General features: G+C 64.1%; 2 protein-coding genes across 4 annotated transcripts; both read right to left on the bottom strand.

The window, feature by feature from the left end:
• Nucleotides 1–1166: 1166 nt before the first annotated feature.
• Nucleotides 1167–7924, bottom strand: OSBP (oxysterol binding protein). The gene is made up of 14 exons (XM_080403839.1): nucleotides 7513–7924; nucleotides 6311–6519; nucleotides 5388–5635; nucleotides 5085–5283; nucleotides 4538–4640; nucleotides 4403–4457; nucleotides 4109–4240; nucleotides 3778–4023; nucleotides 3579–3699; nucleotides 3336–3439; nucleotides 3105–3200; nucleotides 2839–3020; nucleotides 2496–2716; nucleotides 1167–2416 (listed from the first exon to the last, which is right to left on the bottom strand). Exons 1-14 carry the CDS (start codon nucleotides 7827–7829, stop codon nucleotides 2274–2276), a joined length of 2376 nt encoding a protein of 791 aa, XP_080259965.1. The 5' UTR covers nucleotides 7830–7924; the 3' UTR covers nucleotides 1167–2273.
• Nucleotides 7925–8503: 579 nt separating this feature from the next.
• PATL1 (PAT1 homolog 1, processing body mRNA decay factor) lies at nucleotides 8504–19718 on the bottom strand (the record flags this gene model as incomplete). Of its 3 annotated transcripts, none has more annotated exons than XM_080403840.1 (19): nucleotides 19581–19718; nucleotides 19236–19347; nucleotides 18688–18905; nucleotides 18526–18603; nucleotides 17570–17764; nucleotides 17377–17478; nucleotides 16915–17004; nucleotides 16504–16715; nucleotides 16341–16430; nucleotides 15989–16172; nucleotides 14208–14331; nucleotides 13902–13999; nucleotides 13740–13799; nucleotides 13051–13199; nucleotides 12232–12391; nucleotides 11339–11494; nucleotides 10618–10709; nucleotides 9760–9909; nucleotides 8504–9526 (listed from the first exon to the last, which is right to left on the bottom strand). In XM_080403840.1, the coding sequence occupies exons 1-19, from the start codon at nucleotides 19593–19595 to the stop codon at nucleotides 9505–9507; spliced, it is 2307 nt and encodes a 768-aa protein (XP_080259966.1). In that variant the 5' UTR covers nucleotides 19596–19718. The 3 variants fall into 3 exon arrangements, with proteins under 3 accessions (XP_080259966.1, XP_080259967.1, XP_080259968.1); XM_080403841.1 differs by having other exon boundaries at nucleotides 18526–18600; XM_080403842.1 differs by lacking the exon at nucleotides 8504–9526 and having other exon boundaries at nucleotides 9756–9909.
• Nucleotides 19719–19963: the final 245 nt, after the last annotated feature.

The raw sequence follows: 19963 nt of genomic DNA, 5'->3' as shown, positions 1-19963 counted from the left end.
CGTGGATGCGCCCCCAGGGATCCCCAAGGCCCGGGGACAGGGTCACCCCCGGTGGGGTGGCGTCGTGGGAGGGCGAGGGGCCCCCAAAAAATACGGGTCTGGGGGCGATGGCTCCACTGGGGCTCGAACCCAGGACCTTCTGCGTGTAAAGCAGACGTGATCACCACTACACCATGGAGCCGGCGACGGGGCGCCCCCGGCCGCCCATCCAGCCCGGGGCACGGGGGGACACGGGGGGACACGGGGAACAGGAGGGGACAGAGGGGGCACACGAGGGGATACGGAGGGGATACACGGGGGGACGGAGGAGGTACCGAGGGGGGACACGGAGGGTGTCCCTGTCCATGGAGTGTCCCCGCCCGTGGGGGGGTCCCGGGGGGAGCCAGGGGTGGCTCTGTGGCGCAAGGGAGAGCGCGTTGGACTTCTAACAGGGGCGGCCATTCAAAGGTTGTGGGTTCGAGTCCCACCAGAGTCGCTGCTTTTGCTGGGCGAGGGGCAACAAGACACGGGGACCCCCACGACAGACCCCTGTGAGGCAGCACGGGTGGGGTGGGGGTGAAGCCCCCAAAAATGTGGGGTCACGTCTTGCAGTTAATGCCCCGTGGGTGAGTGTGCCCATGGATTTGAGTCCCACTCCTGGCAGCCCCTGGCTCCGTTTTATTGGAGGGGGGGGGGGAGGGGCGCGGCGGGGAAGGAAGCGCCCCAGGGCCTCCCCGGGGTCTGAGGGGCAGGCGGGGGAGTTTGGGGGACACAGAGGGTCCCACCACCTACACCCAGCACGCACCCCAGGGCAGCAGGACGTGGGCGAGGAGGACAAGAAGCCGTGTTCCCCAGGTGGGGGGGTGTCAGGGTGACACTTGGGGACCTCTGGGATAAGGGCGAGGGGGCGGGGCACGGGGATCTTGGGGGGGGCATGGTGGCCCTCCATCGCAACTGGGTGCCCACGGTGGCATCGAGGAGGGGCACGTGTCAAGGAGCCCATAGTGGGAAGACAGGGAGGAGGAAGGGTGGGGAACATGTGCCCCCCCCCAGTGCCCCCATACTACACCAGGAGCTGCCCGGGTAGCTCAGTCGGCAGAGCATCAGACTTTTAATCTGAGGGTCCAGGGTTCAAGTCCCTGTTCGGGCGCTACCTACTCCCATTTTTGGGGGTACGACACCTCTGGGGGGAGTGCTCCCACTCCCCCCACACAACAAGGGGGCCCCTGGGATCAGCACCCAGCCCGACCCCCCCCACAGAGCAGGCACAGCCAAGCTGGGGCATTCACAGATTTTAATTTAGTTTTTTTTCTGGAGAGAGAGAAGAAAAAAAAAAAAAAAAAAAAAGGCATCATACGCCCCCACTTTGCAGATTTGGGGGTGCACAGACCCCCGCTGCCTCCCCCCACAGCGCATCTCCCAGCCTCTGTAGTGTCTGGAGGTGCAGGGGCCTGCTGCGCCCTGGAGATGGGATGGGAGACACCCCTGCCCTGCTCCACCAAAACCGGGGACCCCCCCTGCCCTAAACAACCTACAGGGAAGGCACCTTGCGGGGGAGCCCCATGTCTGGGGACCACCCCGGGGATAGGGCACCCCCCGGATAGGGGGGGCTGGGGGGGTGGCTGGGTGCCCGCTCCCCTGGGGTGCTGCGGGCAGGGGGGAAGGGAACCCCAGTTGCTCTCTACATATATATAATATACACCTATAGAACAGGCTGTGGGGTGGAGTGTGGCCCTCCCACCCCCCAGAGAGCACCCAAATGCCTGGGGGTGTGGGGGATAAGGGGAAATGAAAAAAAAAAAGGGGGGGGGGGGGGGGGGAAGAGACCAAGGCCAGCCTCGGGCTCGCCCCACTGTGCCCACCGCCCGGGCAGAGCTGGCCCCTGCCCTCCCCGGGGGCCACACTGACTGCCCCCCCTGGGAGAGCTGTGCCCCCACCCCGGGGGGCTGCTCCCCCCAACCCCAGGGCACCATCTCCACTGCACCGGGGAGGGGGCCAGGACCAAGCGCGCCTGTATGGGATGAAGGGGATACCCTGCCCCCCCGCCCCCACCAGCCGGAGTGGACTGGGGGGGCCATGCCGGCTCCCGCCCCCTGCCCCGGCATCAAGGTCAGTTTGGATCGGCTAAGGCAACCCCGGCAGGCGAGCGCAGCCGGCGCTCCCGGCGACGCATGGGGACAGACGGGCAGTTAAGACAGACGGACAGACAGACAGACGGTGGGGGGCCTGCGGCAAGTGCCCCCGGCAGCCGGCTGGCCTTCGCCTCCCCCTCCCCGCCGCTCCTCCCCGCTGGCTCAGAAAATGTCCGGGCACAAGCTCCAGTCCTGCTTCTCTTTGCTCTCCCAGTAGCCACCCTTGTAGACGTGTGCCAGCTCCTGGGTGACCGGGTCCTTCTTGCGCTCAAACCACAGCGGCTTGTAGGGGTCGTGGGGAGGGCCTGGGGGACAGAGGGAGGGGTGAGGGCCGGGGGGGGGCCAGGCAGGGAGCAGCGTGGGGGCCACTGGCCCCTTTCTTACCATCCTCGGTGGCCCTGGCAGCCTCGGCCTCACGCCTCTTGCGGGAGATGCGCTGCTTCTCCTCCAGCCGCTGCTTCTCGGCGTTGGCCTCGTCCCAGCGGCCGTTCTCCATCAGGCGCTGGTCGGGGCGCCAGCGGCTGTCGGTGGGTGCCGTGCCGCTCTCGGGGGCATTAAGCGTCAGTGCCAGCTCCGAGAAGTAGTACATGTTCTCCGCGTACTTCCTACACCAGGGAAAGGGAGAGACCTCAGCCCTCTGCCAGCGGGCTTCACACCCAGCCCCTTACCGGGGGCTGGAGCTGGCCTTCCAGCTCTTGGGACACCTCAGCCCATGTCCCTAACTCACGGGAGCGGGTTCCTCTTCCACAGCAGCACCCGGCTGTCCTCGGCTTCATGGGCCCTCTGCCGCCCCTCGGCTCCGTTTTCCCCAGCACCCAGCATCACCTTGTAGCAGTCCATCTTCTCATCCCAGGTGCCCAGCAGGACAAAATGAACCTTCCCCGTGGGGTCTGTCACCTCCCCAGTGACCTGCCGGGACAGGGGACAGCCTGAATCAAGCCATGTGGGAGTTACAAGCATGCCAGCCCATCTCACGCCTCCCCGTGCCCCTACCTTCCTCGCCACATCCCGTGAGAAGTAGCTGTAAGGAACGAACTTGAGGTTGCACTTGTCACCCGTCTTGTGATTGACGATCTCTATTTCACCCGACTGTGGAGGGGAGGGGATGCTCAGAGCCAGCCCCCAGCCCCTTCCCCACTGACAGGGGAAACCAAGGCACGGGGGATCCACGCCTCTGGGCACAAACGTGTCCCAGGGAGCCCCATCGCTGGGGTTTCATCCCACCTGGTCTATCCAGAGCTTGCCCACGATGATGTTGTGCACAGTGGTGGTGACTTTTTTCCATGTGTAGTGGTTGCCGGAAGAGTGGAAGATGCAGTGGATGGTACCTGCGGAGGAAGGTTGTGTTGGGAACGGTCCCTGGGAGCCTGCCCGGTCCACGGAGACTCCGGTGGTCCCCAAACCAGACACACTCCCTCCTCAAGTGTCTCCTGGCACGGCAGGTGTGCCCAGGGCTGCAGTGCTCACCCAGAGGCATGATGGAGAGGTATTTGCCCCGAAACTTGCTGGTGATTTTGATTTCCTGGCGAAGCGTCCAACCGTGCTTGGAGTCAGCATGGTGGGCAGCAGCTGGCGGGTGGTGGCTCACCTGGCCAGGAGAGGGGACAGCTCAGTGCCAGCCACTCCCAGCAGACCGGTGGGCCCGGAGGAGCAGGGCTGGTGGTACCTGCTCGCAGAGGGAGCGGTAGCCATTCTCCTCCAGGCGATCCAGCTCAAAGGTCTCCCCAAGGAGGGGGTTGAAGGGTTTGCTGGTGCGGAAGACGGTGGTGGAGTAGGATGAGACGGTAAAGGCGGCCACGTAGCACAGTTGCTCCAGCGAGCTCTCACACTTGGCTGCCCGGTCGAGCAGCTCGTGGTACTCCAGATCCTCTGTCAGGCGCTGGAGCATAGACAAGGGCTCGTTGAAGTTCACCTGGAAAGCAGCAAGAGGTAAGAGGGAGTGGTCCTGGAGTGCCCTGCGCCCACCCGCCAGCACCACCAGCTGCATCACCACTCACCGGCATAGGGATCTTGGACAACTCCTTCCCGATGCAGTTTTTCATGATGCTCCAGAGGTTGAGGCTGTAGTTGGGTTTGTAGGGGATGCGGGTTCTCTTCTCCTTCTTGGTGTCCTCTACCTGGTGCTTGTACTGGGGGCGAGACAAGGGCTCCTGCAACACCGCTGTGACCTCCCCACCCCTCCGAGGGAACTGGGGCGCCCCCAGCCCAGCCCTGCCTTGCAGCCACTCCCCCTACCAGCCACGTTCCTCCAAGAGCCAGCACATAACGCCGGCAGAAAGCCCCCATCCTACCTGCTCGTCCAGGCTGATGTCACTGCTGGTGCCGCTGATGTTGCTGCCGGTGCGCCTGGCGGGGAGGAGAGGGGCAGAATCAGTCCTGAGCAGGGTGCAGGCAGCGGGAGGGCAGCTCCACGCCCCAGCACTCACTTGTGGCCCATGCTCTCCGGCATGGTGATGATCTCTGGGGCATCAAAGAACTCGTTGTCATCATCCTCATCACTCAAGTCTCCCTTCGCAGGACAGCATGGATCTGGGGAGCAGGGGACAGGGCAGCTGAAGCAGCGAGTTCAAGGTTCCTCCCAGTTTCCCCTGGAGGGTCCCCCGACACCAGCAGCCAGGCGAGGGGCCACATGCCATCCCCACTGCACTGAGGGATGGCAGACAAGGCTTAGGAGGAGCAGGGGCACAGCGAGATGGTTATACGTGCAGCAGGGCAGCAAGCTGCCAGCTGTAGGTGCCACAGCACCTCGGCTGTGTGGCAGAGACCAGACAGACCTATCACTTGGGGTCAGCAACACGAAGGAAGCTGAAGCTGGCTCAGGAAAAAGCCTGGAAGTAGCTGGGGGTTTCTGTGGGCACAGTGCTGCCAGCTTCCCCCATCCCTGTCCCACACCATGCCATGCTGCTGCAGCTCACTGCCCCTCAACCGGTCCCCCAGCACACGGCGCAGGGGCGCCCGGGAGCCGGGTGGTACCTTTGGCAGAGCCACCGGTGCCAGATGCACCAGCAGGCAGGACGGTGGCACCACGGAAGGCCCTCTCCAGGTGGTTGTGCTGCTTGGCCAGCTGCTCCAGCGTCTCCTCCAGTCGGATACGCTGGTCCCGTTCATGCTGCAGCGATTTCTGCCACTTCTTGCTGTGGGTCTGGGCCAGCATCAAAAAATCCCGGCAGGCCTAGGGGGGAGACGGTGCCCCATCAGCGCACGGTCTGAGTACAGGGGTCAACCCCCCCATGGAACCCCCCCTGCCCTGGACCACGGGGTGGGGTGTGGACTCACGTTGATCATGGCATTGGAGGTGATGCGGAAGAGGGTGGCTCGCTCGTTCACCTGCTTAATCTTCTCAGTGCTCTCGGCTGGCAGCCGGAGGGTCTCCAGCTCGCTAAGGGAGCGCTGCAGGGCCGTGCCGTGCTTGGCGATCAGGTCGTTGCAGGTACTCAGATCCTCCACCTTGCTGGACAGGGTGCGCAGTGTACTCTGCAGCTCCGTCTTGTCCGTCTGTGACACCGACTCGTCACCGGAGTCATCTGCCAGCAGAAAGGGATGTTAGCATGGCCCTGTGGGGCCTCTCTCCTCCCAGGAGATGGGGAAGCCACGTGCTGGGAATCACAGGAGCACCTGCCTGCTGAGCCACACCAGGCTCTGACCGCAGGGCTGCCAGGACAGGCACAGAAGGAGGTCCCCCCATTCCCTGAGGGCTGGGAGCCGCACGTGGGGCACTCCTGGCCACCACCACAGCATCCTGGACAGCAATGCCGGGGCAGGGAGTGGCAGCTCGGAGCAGATGGCCGTTCTCCTGGCACACGAGCAGTCCCACTAGCAGGGAAGCATGTGCCAGGCTGCTGGCGGCGCCTCAAGCTGGAGCGGGGCAGCAGGGAAGCCAGCTTCATGCTGGCAGGACGGCACTGCTGAGCTCACACGTGGATGGACACAGCCAGCCCTTCCAAATCCTGCTTGGGGAGTGGCTGCCAGCACCCCAGGCCACATGCTGTGACGCTGCCACCACACAGTGCTCCAACGAGCACAGGAGAGGGACGGGGAAAAGCAGGCTGTGTTTCTAGCTGGCAGAGGGGGCTTGAGAACAGGGCTGTGTGCTGCAGAGGGAACCCACACGGGTGTCGCAGGGGGCTGACACGTGCTGCTTGGCTCTGAGGGAACACACGCCGGCTCACGGGGGGGCTGCGAAGGAGCGCGGGCCATACCTGACTCCTCCAGCATCTTGACAGCTTTGGCCTTGGCCAGCTCCAGCGCAGTGACCCAGCGCTGCCGCTCCACCTCCGAGCTGGCCTTCAGGTGGTAGGTCTGGGCCCCGCCATTGGAGATGATGAAGTTGCAGGAGTCCTCCACGGTGATGTTGGCCGTGGCCAGGTTGATGGTGCCGCGGCAGGTGTGCCGCATCTCCGCCTTGGAGCTGCGTGGGGAGGCAGGAGGGGGGCACGCTGAGGGGGCCGGAGGAAGGAAGCGCCCCATGGCCTGGCCCCGGTGGGGGCCGAGCCCTGGGGGGGGCACAGAGAGGGCCCGGCATTCCCCGCCCCGCAGGCAGGGCTATTAATAGGTGCCGGCTCCAGCCCGCGGTGGTTTTGCCAGCGCCGGAACGGGGCCAAGGCTGGCAATGCCACTTCGGGGGGCAACGGGGAGGGGTCCGCAGGCCCTCGGCAGGGACAGAGGGCTCAGCGCCACCCCCAGGAGCGGGCTCGGGGGCCACCACACTGCCCCAGGCCCCGGCCCCGGCAGAGAGTGAAGTCCCCGCAGAGCGAGGCCGTGCCAGCTCGGCACACCCCTTCCACGTCACCGCCACCGGGCCGGGGCCGGGCCTGCCGGAGGGGGCCGGCTGCTGGGACACCCCGAGCACGGGCCGGGGGCAGCGCCCCGCCCCCCCAGGCGGTAACCGGAGCTGGCAGCTACTCGCTGGCTCCGCTTCCCCCATGAATAACGGCGGGGCCGGGGAAGCCCAGCCCCCTCCCCCCCGCAGCCGGGCTCGGGTGTCCCCTCGGGGTAGCACAGCGGGGAGGGCTCCGGTAACGCCGCCGCCCGCCCAGTCCCCGCTCCCACCGGCAGCAGGGCCGGGGGGGTGTGTGGTGTGGCGCGGCCCCGGTGGCAGCTCGGGGGACACACCGAGCCCCAGCGGACAGGGGGAGGGCAGGCAGGGCACGCCCCGGCAACAGTCGCAGGTCCAGCGGCCGCTCCACTGGGCAGGGGAGTGACAGCCCTGCCCCGCACCGGGGGGCACCGGGGCCGCATTGGCCCGGGGCGGGGGATGACACCCCACCCCCCAGACACCCCCCACCGGCCCCCGGGGCTCCGCGGCGGGGACAGCGGGCCGGGCCCAAGGTCACGGGGGAAGGAGGAGGCGCGGGGCGGCGGGGCGGGCCGGGGGCGGCGGGGCCAGGCCCCCGGTGCGTACCGGTAATAGCTGAGGAGGCCGTTGCTGAGCACGAACCAGCGGCGCTGGTAGCCCTTGATGTAGTTGGTCCACTTGAAGAGCCAGCCCTCGCGGGCCGAACCGGCCCCAGCGCCGCCCGCCCCGGCGCCACCGCCGCCACCGCCGCCGCCCCCTGCCGCCGCCGCTGTTGCCGCCGGGCCCGCCCCCGGGCCCGCCCCGCCGCCCGCCGCCGCCGGTGAGGGCAGGGCAGGGGCCGTGCTAGGCCCCACTGGCATTGCCATGGGGCCGGGCAGCGTCGCCGGGCCGGGACCCGCGGCCGCCGCGCGCAGCTCCGCCATCGCCGCCACCGCCGCCCCGCCGCCCCGCCCCACGCCGCTCAGCCGTCACCCGCCCCGCCCCCGGCCGCGCCCCATTGGCGGCGGCGGCCCCCGCGCGCACCGCCCCTACCGGCGTATTGGTGCCACCGCCCGCGCGGGGCGGTACCTGCGCTTCTATTGGCTATTGGTGCGCTTGCGCCAGACGCCGAGAGCCCCACCTTCTCACTGGTCGCTTCGCCCGTCTGTCTCCGCGGCGCGCCAATGAGCGGAGGCGAGAGGAGCCGCGAGTCACTGACGTCAGCGCGCGCTCGCTGGGCGGGGCCACGTAACGGAGCGGTGACTCATCTCGCTATCGATTGGCCGCGGGGGCGGGGCCTCCTCATACGCGCGCCGCCATTGGCCCTGCACTACCCTGCCGGTGGCGGTGACCTCTGACCTTTGACCGGGGGCACCGCTGGGCCTGGGCTAGGTCCGGAGCACTGGCCGGCAGGTCCGGCCCTCCTCCGCCCTTCAGAAACTGGCCTTTACCGGGGGATACGGGGGTGATGCCTGTTAGGGCCCCCCGGGGCGGGGACAGGGCTGTGCTCAACCTCGGGCACCCCTGGGTGCAGCGCGGGAGGGGCCCATGGGTGCGGGGAGGGAACCGGGGCGGGGCGGGGGCTGTCCCCTCAGAGAAGGAGAGGCCACGCTCCCGGCAGTATACAATTTATCTTTATTTACAATACCCTATAAAAATGTAAATTTAGAAACTTTATTCTCATTAACCAGAACCAAAAACTGGAGGAGGTTGGGGGGGAAAAAAAAAAAAAAGCACAAAGGAAAAAATAAAATAAAATGAACTTTCCACTTGATCAGTTGGAAGAGAAGAGGGAAAGGGCTGGGGGGGAGGCTGGGAAGCAGCCAAGGGGAGCTGGTTAATGCCAGGGAGGAGTTACTGGTTGTAAAATACCTACATGTGCAAATCTCTTTGTTTTCTTTTTTAAAAGAAAAAAAAAAAAAAAAAAGTTAAAATTAACACCCCCACACCCCCCCCGGGGAGCAGAACAGCAGAATCCCCCTGGCTCGGGAGGAGGCTGCTGGACACCAGGGCACGGCCAAGGCCCCCCGCCCCTGGCCCTGGGGGTGCTGGGGCTGAGCCCGGGGCACGGGCAGGAGCCGACTCTTGGGAAGACAAGGCAAGTGTGCAAAAGAGGTGTGCGCATGCGTGAGACACGTGTGCGCGGCTGGGGAAGGGCAGGGACCAGACCTCAGTGCTCATAGGGGCTGGGGAAGGGCTGGGGAAGGACCGGGGAGGGAGGGTGGGCTGGGGGGGGTGGACCCACTCTGCTGCCCCACAGGTGGGGAGCAAGGGGCTTCTCCCAGCCCTGCAGCACCCCCTTCCCGGGGCGCCCACCTTCCTCAGTAGTGTGCGTGTGTGTGTGGGGGGAGAAGCAGCAGCTGTTGGGGGAGCAGGGGGGCTTGGGCGCAGCAGGGAAGAGGCAGCACTTTGTTGGAGAGGGTGGGGAGCAGCCAACCATCCCCCCCCTCCCCAGCCTCTCCAGCCAGGATTGCGGGGCAGGAGATGTGCCTCCTGCGCTGGGGGAAACCATCCTGCCAGGCCGTGCGTCGCGGCTGAGGTGGGGGGAACCACCTGCCCTCCAGCCATCCTCTGGAACACTCCGGTGCTGACGGCGGTGGCGAGGAGCCAGGAGACCTCCTACCGGATCCCGTGCACTAAGCTGGTACCGGGAACAATGGTGGAGGGGTCAGAGGAGCCACCGGCATGGAGGCAGCGACTCCCCTCACCCCAGGCTGCTCCATCAGGGCCCTTAAGGCAGGCTTCACCCCTCCGTCCCACCCCGGTCCTGCTTGCAGCTTCCCCAGCCGCCCCGTGCCCCTGGTTTCACGCTTTTCCATTCCCCCCCTGCAGGACATGGCCACGCTCACATGGGAGGAGAGGGCTGATGCTTACTGCAATTTTGTCTCCAGCAGGTTCAACTTCTGCTGGTCGACATAGCGAGAGAAGAGGGAGATCAGGTTCGAGGGGGTGGACACCGGCTTCGCCAAGGCCGCCTGAGGGATCCGCAGGAGCTCTCGGGTTGCCATGAGCATCACCTCCGTCCTGCCACAGGGGCACAGGAGAAAGGAAGAGTGAGAGGTGCTGGGGAGCCAAGCGCTCTCCATCTCCCCTCAGGGGCCCCGGGTGCCCCGTTCTATGCACACCTTGCCATGTTTTGGCACTGGAACCAAGCAGGAGGCAGTGCCACATCCTCAGAGGCCAGCCTCGCCATGGGGAAGGGTCCTGCCTGCGCTCAGCAGCCCCACCAAGGGCCCTGCACTGAGATGCCACGGCTGCTCTGTGGGGCCCAGCCTCCCACCGAGGGCTGCCTGCCCCCCAGGGCCTTGTCCCACTGCAATGTGCCACACAGGAGCTTGTGGGGACACTTGTGGCCCGAGGCAAGAGTGGTAATGCCACCACCATGCACCTGGTGCTGTAGGGCTAAGTGAGACTCTGCAATCTCCCATCTGTTCAGGCTAAAAGCGCTACGGCTGCTCAGCTGAGGTGACAGCTTCCCTGCCCCTCCAAGGGACCGCTCCCCTGCATGTCCCAAGCTGCATCTACCACTTCCTCCCTCTGCCTCGGGCCTGCCTTTCTCTCTTTCCTTCAGCACCCTGGCAGTTTTCAGTGCTGCTGCCGAGAGTGCAATTAAACCTCCTCATTCATCAGCTCTGCCTCCACGTCCTTCAGATCCTGCACAGTGCAGTGTCTGACCCTGACAGCATCACTGCCTCCCCCCAGCCTGGGGCACAGCCGAGGACAGGTGCTCACCACTGGTTGTCCTGCATTAGCTCCGTGTTCACGTCCGAGCTCTGCAGTTCCTCCCCACGGCTCAAGACCAAGTACAGCAGGGACAGGCCAAACTGTAGGTAGAGAGGGAGCATGTCAGGGAGGGCACTGCAAGCCCGCCAGGGAGGAACTGCAGGAGGAATCGCTGGCCACCCGAGAGCTGCCATGCCTCGTGAGGGAATCCCTGTGGCAGTGGACAAGCTTTTCTCCCACCACTCTTCCCCTCTGAGCATTTTTTGGGTGTGCCTGAGAATAGCCTCCACCTCCCAGCCCTGCTGGGGAGGGTGGCACAAGCGGGATGATCCCCGCCTGCCGTTGCAGCCCCTTGAGCTCAGAGGGATGGTCTTCATGAACCCATGGCAGAGGAGCCGCCCTCCCGGTCCAGATTTCAGGGCAGGAGCCTGCAGCCAGCGGGACAGACAAGGGAACTGGCTGGCTGACTGCAGCAGAGTCCCAGGTCAGCTCAGACGGCTGATTAATTTGCCAGACACCCTTGTTAATCCGTAAGGGAAGGGGAGAGCACCAGGGGCTGGCAGCCTGCAGCTCCTGTGCCGCTCCCACACCAGGGCTGCATCCAGCTCTGCCATCCAGCACTGGGAGGCAGCTGGGGAACTCAAAAGTTTCCCAATTATGGTAAAACATCAGGACATATCAAGGTGGGAGGGATGAGATGGCCCCTGCAGAGCAAGGGAGAGGGGAACACCTTGTTTTGGAGCACAGCAGTGAGGTGCAGGTTGGTGGGCGCTGGCGTGGTCGCGCTCTGAGGTAGGTTCGTTAGCTGCTGCACAAGGCTGGTGACCGTCCCCAAGGGGAGGTGGTAGAGAACGTGCGAGAAGGGCCTTAACAGGCAGGGCAGCACCTGCAGAGAGAGGAGTGGAGGAGTCAGGACCTGCGGCAGCAAGGAAATGTGCTTCCCCGTGGCCGGTGGGCTGCCCCGTGGCCTCACAGACCCCGACAAGATGCTGCCTCGCTGCTACACACAGCAGTGGCTCTGCTTTCAGACCCCTCACACGCTCTGGCTGGGACATGCCAACAGCACCCCCCCATGTCAGCACAGGCCCACTTTAAATTCAGGCAAGTTTCTTCCTTCTTAAATCATTCTCTTTCTCAAAACAAGCTTGGATTTATTTCACAGATGCCTGGGTTTTTGTTCCCTCCATAAAAAAAGATTGCAGAGGACAGCTGAGGGCACGTCCCTCGGATGATGCTGGCCTCTGCTCTCTGTCTCTGGAAGATGGAGTCTCCTGTTGTCGCCCAATGAGTCAGAGACGCAGCCCTTTAGATACACCAGCGCTCAGCCAAGAGCTGGGCTCGTTAAACAAAGGCACCATTTATCAGAAACCCTCCCAGCTTCCTTCCCAGCGAAGCTGAGCCGTGCCGTGCCAGCCAGCAGGCAGGGGGGACAGGCTCTTCCAGGAGCTCACAGCTCCTGCAGCCTCCCCAGGCCTCTGGCAGTCTCCCAGGAGAGGCAAAACCAACCGGCCTTAAGACAGACGATGCCATTCGCCCTCTCCCTGGTGTAGGAGAGGAGATCCAGACCCCGCACCCAACCTCACCTCACAGTGAGGGGAACCCTCCCAGCCCCTGGAATGTCACCTCATCCTGAGCATCCTTCTTGATGAGGAAGGGCAGGTTCCTGGCGGTCGCCATGAGTACGTCGGCTGCTTGCTCGGGTGACAAGAAGGGGAGGATCCGGGCCACGAGGCGCTTCCCTTTCCGGATGCACATGATCTGCATGAAGTGGTCGTCACTCGGCCTGCCAAGGTGAGGAGAAAGGTGCTGACCCTCAGCTGGGAGCAGCCCAGGGAACAGCAGAATATTCCCATGGGTACCCATGGCCTTCCCTGCACCGGCAGCAGGCAGAAAACACACGCGCCTCAAAAAACATCCCCAGGGAAGGAAAAACAGTGCAGGCACAACACCCCCAACCCTAACTTCTGCCTGTCTGACAGGCTAGGTGGGAGGAGAAGGCCTGGTTCCCCACAGGGCAGCAGAGAAGGAGCCACCGAGACCCTGTGTTCTTCCTTGCCCGTCTGTGCTGCAGAGGCTACAGGTCAGGCAAGAGGCGACAGGCTTAAAAGCAGGCACCCCAGCGACATGCCGGGGTGCAGAGCTCACGGCAGCCAGACACCCAGCGAGCAAGCAGACAGGCACAGCTCATGGCACCCGAGCTGCAGGGATGTTGGTTGTTATAGGACCATAACCACAGCAAACAGTCGCATGGGGAAAATGGGGGGGGGGGAGGGAAGAAAAAGGTAGTTTCAGCTCCCCAGTTCCCAACACACCCCTGGGACAGTCAACCTGACTCTTCCTTGGGAAACAGGTCCCTGGAAAGCCAGTTTCAGCAGCTGCAAGTGCCCAAGGACTGTCCGAGCTCCCAGCAGTGACCGAGTCGCAGACAGCAGCTCTGCTCACCTCTCCTGCCCGGGCGCCTTCCCCCTCAGATTGTCGTACATATCACAGATCTTCTGCTTCCTCTCGCCCATCAGGGCTGGCCGCTCGCCTTCCAGGCTCAGGAGGTAGCGTCTCTCATAGTCCTCCACATCCAGGAGGAGGCTATACGTCTGCAGAAGAGACTGCGATTACAGCAGGGCACAGGGATCTGCTAGGGGATCCACTAGCACTGCTCCACAGAGATCCAGGACGTGCCCAGCCCCAGCCAGCGCCCTCCCATCGCCTTTGCTGCTACAGGAACGGCTTAAACTGGCCCAGACCACATCAACACCTCCTTCGGACCCAGTGTGAGAGGGGACCGAGCAGTGGCTCCGCAATCCACAAGCACCCACCCTTGCGCACGGTGGCTGTGGGGAGCTGAGGTGTTACTGCCTTATGGCTGTGAGTCAGTAACAGACGCTGTAAAGCCCATCTTTTTTGCCAAAAACAGGCCATTTTGGGGCATGGTGAAGGCAAGGCTGGTACCCAGCTCCAGCCTTTCTGCTCCACACAGCCCCCACCTCCTGCAAGCAGGACCTCAGCCACTGTTGAGTGCTGGCTTGTCCCCAGCTGGATGTCCAGAGGAGTTCAGCACCGCACCATGGTCCCCCTGCCCACCTCGTGTCCCACCACGGATCTCCGAGGGTCACAGCGGTCCCCCTCAAACTCACCTTCTCGATTGTGACAAGGGTCTGGCGCCTCTTGTCTCGAACCTGCTTCTCCTTCGTCTCCTGCCGGGGAGGGACAGCACGTCAGGACTGCAAACAGCTCCCGCGCCAGCCTGGGCACCAGCCGCAGAGCTGCATCGGAGGGGAGGCAGGGCCAGAACTCACATCATCCTCGCTGCGGGAGGTCACCACCGCATCGATCATCTTCCGGGGATTGTTGACGCTGGAAACCGTGAGCTTCCCCAGCGAGCCCTCAAACTGCACTGCAGGAAAGAGGGAGAAGGGAAGCAAAGGAGTCAGTCTGGGCCTGACCCTACCTCACCACCTTTATCTCTGGCCCAAAAGTAGCCCCGTGGCTACCTCCAAACTCCAACTGGCACCCGTGAGACCCCCTGTCCCAGCCCAGAATGAACCACCGCCCCCTTTCACCACCTGCGGGGTTCCAGGCTGCATGGGGAAGGGAGCGCTGACCTGGCTTGTAGGTGTGCTCCAGCTTAGCCACCTGAGGTGTGATGAGTTTGGTGCGTTCCTTCTTGGGACCATCGCCGTGGACTTCCTCCGCTGCTGACAACTTCTCCAGCTTCTGGAAGTAATTCTGAGGCAGGGAGAGGAGAGGTTGAGACCCCCGAAAAACCAGTTGGCAAGGACTGATGCAACACGTCCCTCTCCCCAGTCTGTGCTCCCTCCCTCGCCCATCCCTTACTGGTCTTCCCAACAGCAGCAGCAGGATTTTAGATCAGCGTTCTTCCCCCAGTACACGAGTGGACGATGGCATCCTCCTATCATCCCTTGAGATTACAGAGGTCAAAGGTCCTCCTTGGGTCTCTCTTTCTCAACAAACAATGACAAATCTACTCTCCCTGTGGGGTCCCCAGCTCCCAGTCCTTCCCAGCACACTCCAGTTAGCCTGCCTTGCTGTTAGCACCATGCCCAGGCCGGGCAGCGTGTGGCTGAGGCCTCTCACACCAGTGCTCGCGCGCTCTTCCCATCCACCCTGGCCAATGTTCACCTCTTTCGCAACGACACAACTTTGTTGACTCACGTCCCAGCCACGGCCACACCAGTTCCTCTCCTCTACCGGGGATCAGCTCACCCACAGCTCCCGGAAAACCTCTACTGGTGCAATGCCTCCCACCAACCCCAGAGCAGATGGACCCACCGGCCACGGCCCTCCTGCCAGCTGCCACCAGAGCCCAGACATCCCGCAGCCAGCCCTTGTCCCTGCTCCCACTTGGGCCCCTGGCCCACCATGCCGGGAACTGGATCGCTCTGACCCATTTCACCACAGGCTGAAGCCACACCGGCAGCCGCCCTCCCTGCTCTGCCCCACACTCATGCCCGCACCGACTGCTCCCAGAACTTTCCAGGTGTGTGGCTGGCTCCTCTGCACCTGCTTCATGAAGATAGGGGCCAAACCCCTCGCACAGCTAATGACTGCCCCAGAAACACTCCCAGCCACCTCGTGAGCCCTGTTCAATCTCCCAAGCCAAGCAGCCATCCTACGTATCTTGAAGCCCTCCACAGATTTCCCTCGCATGAAGTTGCCCTGTGCGCCCCTGAACCCAGGTGAGCTTTGAGCATCTACCACTGTTGGCAAGAGCCGAGCCACCACCTTGCTTCGTCTGCTCCAAATCTGGCTCCTCCCAGCCCTGTCTGGTGCTCCCTATTCTTGAACTGGAAAAGAGCAGGAGCAGTCTCTCCCCGTCCACTTTCTCCACCTTGCTCTTTGGACCCCACAGGCTTCACCACCACCCTGTCAGCCTGGAGTCCTCCTTACACAGCCATTCCCTGCCCAGGGCTCTCTCTTGCACTTTCCATTTAGCAGCTTCCCCATCACCCATTCTGTGTGGTTTCATTTCACCACTATTACACAAAGCTTCTGACACAGAGGTACCGCTCTCGTGTCTTCTGCTGCGGCTTCCGAACCCACACTGTCAGCATCCCAACATCTCCTCACCCCTAGAGACCTCACCCAAGAACAGGAAGGCAGCTTTTCCCTCGCCGCTGCCCAACTTCCCTCGCTGGGGATGCTCGCCCCACCCCGTCCCTCTGCCTTCCCCCTCCGGCACGTTCCCCACAACCAGATCTCGAAACACTTCCTCTGCTGCATCGCTCCTGGCACTAGCATCCCCCTCCCACCCAACACCCCTCGGCACAGCCGGGAAGATGCCGGTCCTATGTTAAGGCGCTGCCCTGCCAGCGGCCATGGGAGACACAACGGCGTGGGCTGGGTGCTTCCCCCTCTCTGGTACCTGGTAGTAATAATCATCCAGGTAGGGGTCAGTGCTCTGCAGCTGCATCATCTGGATCTTGGACACCCAGTCCTTTTCCCGCTGCAGCATGAGGTTGGCGTAGGGGTCTTTGCGTATCTGCTCCTGGTGGCTGCTCCGGTGGCCCCCTCGGTCCCCTACTGAGCCGTTGAGGCTGCGGTGCTGGCTGGCAGGAGGCAAGAAGGGCACCCGTGAGCACACAGGAGCTACAGGAAGGGACAGAGAGCGGTGCACAGGCTAGCCCCGGCAGCACAACCCCGCCGTGGTGAGGGGGGGGCAATGCAACCCACCCCGTGCCAGGCAGCCCCTCTCCCGGCACTGGGCCAGCACTCACTTTCGGTTCTGCTGCTGCCGCTGGTGCAGGAGCCGGCGGTGCTGGGGGTGCAGGTGGGTCGTGTCCGGTCGGAACATCTGAGGCTGCGGCCTGGGGAGAGCAGGGAAGGCTCAGAGGCAGCTGCAGAGAGCGGGCAAGTGGCCAGGAGAGGGACGGCACCTACCTCAGGCCCTGCAGGTGGGATCCGGGGCCCGGCGGGTGCTGCGGCTGAGAGGGAGGTGGAGCGGGGGGAGCCCCGAAGAAGGCACGAAACCCGCTGGCTGGAGACATCATCTGCCCAACTCTGCCCTGGAGCAGCTTGGGATTGACGGAGGGGAGGGGGCTCCCAACCAGGCCAGAGACGCGGGCAAACTGGCTGGGAGACATTCGGCCAGCCTAGCAGGGCAGAGAGGGTGCCCCAAGTCAGCCGGGGGGAGGTTTGGGGGCAAAGGGAAAGGCCCGGGCAGGGCAGCCGCGTCTGCGACGGCCAGAAAGAGCCATGCAGAGCCAGCTCCTGCAGCCAGGCAGAGAAAACTGCAGGACCCTGCGGTGGGGGGGCCAGGAAAGTGCAGGAAGGGAGCAAAGGGGGCTTTACCTGGGCTCCTCCGAGCAGCTGTGCTCTCTGCAGGTGGGTGAGAACTGGAGAGACACTGTGGGGGAACGGGTGGCCCAGGAGGGAGGAATTCTAGGGAAAGAAGGGAAAAAGGACCTCAGTCACAGCCCTGGCACAGCTGATGGCGGACAGACAGGGAGTGGGTGACGGCACAAGACAAAGCCCCAGCAAGGTGCCCCTGGTGGGCTGGGGGCCAGGCCAGGCTCCAGGGAATGGGGCTGAGCTAGCAGGATGAGGCAGCTGGGCCAAGAGAACTAGAGACATCTCTGTAACCGAGACGAGCAGCTGGCTGGCTGTGCGTGACAGCAATCGGTCCACGGCCACCAGGGCTCGGAGCTGCAGGAGGGAGGAAGGGAGGGGGCACTGGGGAGGCTGGAAGACCTCCCAGTAACAGGGAGCTCGAAATCAGCACCCACAAGGAGAGGTGGAGAGGGGGCTGCATACCGGTACATTGCAGAGCTGGTTGGGAGACATCCTTTCGCCGTAGGGAGCAGGGTAGCGCTGCTGCATGGTAGCTCGGATGTGGACAGGCTTCGGACACAGGATCTAGGAGGAGGGAACGAGCACAATCACTCTGTCAGCTTGCTGGGAACGAGCCTGCACCCTCCGAGCCATGAGCAGGGCCCGGGAGAGGTACCTGCTGGTTGAAGTTGGGCATGGCAGCCTGCTTGGGGGGGGTACCAATGGGGACAGCCCGGACAGGGGGACTCCCGATGACAGGGGATGATGAACGCCGGGGCAGCGCCCGCTCGGAAGGGTCCCGGTCTTCCTCTCGAACCTGGGGAGGTCTCTGAGGCAGAGCATAGTCCAGCACAGACACCGATGGCATCTCCTACAAGTGGAAGGGGAGAGAAAGCTCCCCCCAGGATAACAGTCACTGACCGGCACGGGGAGGACTGGCACCGTGTGTCCCACGGACGTTCCCAGCATCCCATCCTTCCTTCCGCCAATTCTCCTCTGCAACCCACTGTGCTTCCCCAGGAGACCCATACCATGGCGGGGGGTCCTGGGGACCCCCAGAGCCTGCCCTGCAGCACCCGCATCCCTGCCAAGACGCCTGTTTGCGATGACAGCTCTGCCCAAGCATGGGAACCCTGTGTCACCACCGCACAGGCTGCACGCACACGGTGGGTTCCCAGCCCTCAGCAGCCCTGCGGCGCCAGGAGAGGGCTGGCCGTGCAGCACGCTCTGCTTGCACTTAAAAGCCTGACTCTTTAATTAAAACTGAAAAAAAAAAAAAAAATCTTCCGCCTTGAGGCACTGACAATCCCAAAACCCTGAAGGGAGCGGCCGACATCTCTCAGACATCACCAAGGACCATGGGTCAGCAGTAACCCCCGCAGCCCAGCTCTCCAGCCTCTGAGGGGATGACGAAGGGTGATGTCTAAGAGGGTCCACAAATGAGCCAAACCACGGCCACCCAGACCCAGCCAGGGGCAAGGAGAGCACTCCACCATCACAGGCCGACCTGGAGGGGCTGCCCAGCGCGGACGAGCCTGTGGCAGTACAGCACCTATTGCCCTTCAGCACCCAGCTTGCTGCCCCAGGGGTTTGGGGAGGGCGTTAGCAAAGCCACCGCAGCTGCCACCCTACCTGAGTGAGAAGCGGCCCCCGCATGCGCCGCAGGACAGCTGAGCTGTCCCAGATGCTGGAGTTCAGCCCTCCAGGCTGCTGGAAAGCAAGACAGAGAGTCAGCACGGTGCTGCAGGACCCTCACCCACCCCAGGCTTGCACCCTCCCCAGCCCCACGCCCACCTGCACGGGGGCCCTGGTCTGCACAGCCTGCATGATAGCAGGGTCCTCCAGCTCGCTGTCAATAACCAGCCGGGTCAAGCGTTCCGCCAGCATGTCCTCGGGCTCGCCCAGCAGGTCTGCTTCTGCATCCTCACCACTGGGCTCATCCTGCTCCCGGGCTGCCACTGGTTTGTCTTCCAGCTCTGCCAGCCGCTCATGTGCCTCCTGCCAGTCGTCATCTGCAGGGGAGCCCCGGTGAGGGAAATGCTCGCAAGGGCAGAAGAGGTGGTGAGGTGGGGGGGGCTCAGCCCTGAGGCTGAGACCCCCTGAGGGTAATGGGAAGGGGATCTGAGGGTAACAGGGGGCGTCTGAAGGTAATGGGGGGGTGTCCTGAAGGTAACAGGGAGAGGGATCTGAGAGTAATGGGGGGGGGTCCTGAGGGTAAAGGGGGAGGGGGGTCTGAGGGTAATGTGGGGGGTCTGAGGGTAATGTGGGGGGTCTGGGGGTGACGGGAGGGGGATCTGAGGGAAATAGGGAGGGGGATGGGAGTCTCGAAGTGGCGCTCTCACCCACAGCCCCGGCTCCAAACGTATCGTCGTTGAACTGGTCGATATCTTCATCCTCCTCCCCCAGGGCCTGGAAGGCGTCTTCATCCTCATCCAGCGGGCAGTCCTCCAGGGACTGGGGACAGCGGGGCGGGGGGTCAGCACCGGGGTCTCCCACAGGCCTAGGCCCACTCAGCACTCCCCAGGGGCCCACCGGACCGCGGGGGGGGAACCGAGGGGTGCGGTGGGGAGGGGGTGCACCGGAGCGGGTACCCGGTCCGGTGCACCCCACCCCTCAGCCCCGCCACCCCGCCACCCCGGTGGCCACCCTGGCTGTCCGTTAACCCGCTACTCCCCGTCCCCGCTGACCTGGTACCGGAACATGGCGGCGGCGGCGGCGCCCACCGCCCGCAGGCTCCGCGCGGCCCGCTCCGGCCCCGGGCCCCGCCGCGCATGCGCCGCCGCGGGCGCACGCGCATGACGTCACCCACGCCCCCCACCTCCGCCAGCGGGGCGGATGCAGGCGCATGAGCGGATGAGGGGGCGTGGCCTTCGCTAACCACGCCTCTCCTCTTGACAATGTTAGCTTCGCCCCGCCCCTTGGGTTACTCTTAAAGGGGCAGCGGGCCCTTTTTTTTTCCTGCCCCGCGGGTGGAATTTTTCGCGGACGCGTGTGCGGCATTAAGAAGGTCGGCATGGGCTGTCGGGCACAGCCACGTGTCCCCTGCCCGTCCCCTCTCCCCAGACGTGTC

Source organism: Falco punctatus (genome assembly GCF_963210335.1).
Source record: "Falco punctatus genome assembly, chromosome: 10".
Classification (NCBI taxonomy): domain Eukaryota; kingdom Metazoa; phylum Chordata; class Aves; order Falconiformes; family Falconidae; genus Falco; species Falco punctatus.
This window is presented reverse-complemented; position numbering and strand designations above follow the sequence as displayed.

Bases quoted from the DNA above. Each gene is read 5' to 3' on its own strand.
- OSBP (XM_080403839.1), bottom strand. From the start codon at position 7,829: ATGGCGGAGCTGCGCGCGGCGGCCGCGGGTCCCGGCCCGGCGACGCTG. The intron at 6,520-7,512 runs GTACGCACCGGG...CTCCCCACGCAG, and splicing joins GGCCTCCTCAGCTATTACCG to CTCCAAGGCGGAGATGCGGC. The intron at 4,024-4,108 runs GTGAGTGGTGAT...GCTGCTTTCCAG, and splicing joins TGTCCAAGATCCCTATGCCG to GTGAACTTCAACGAGCCCTT.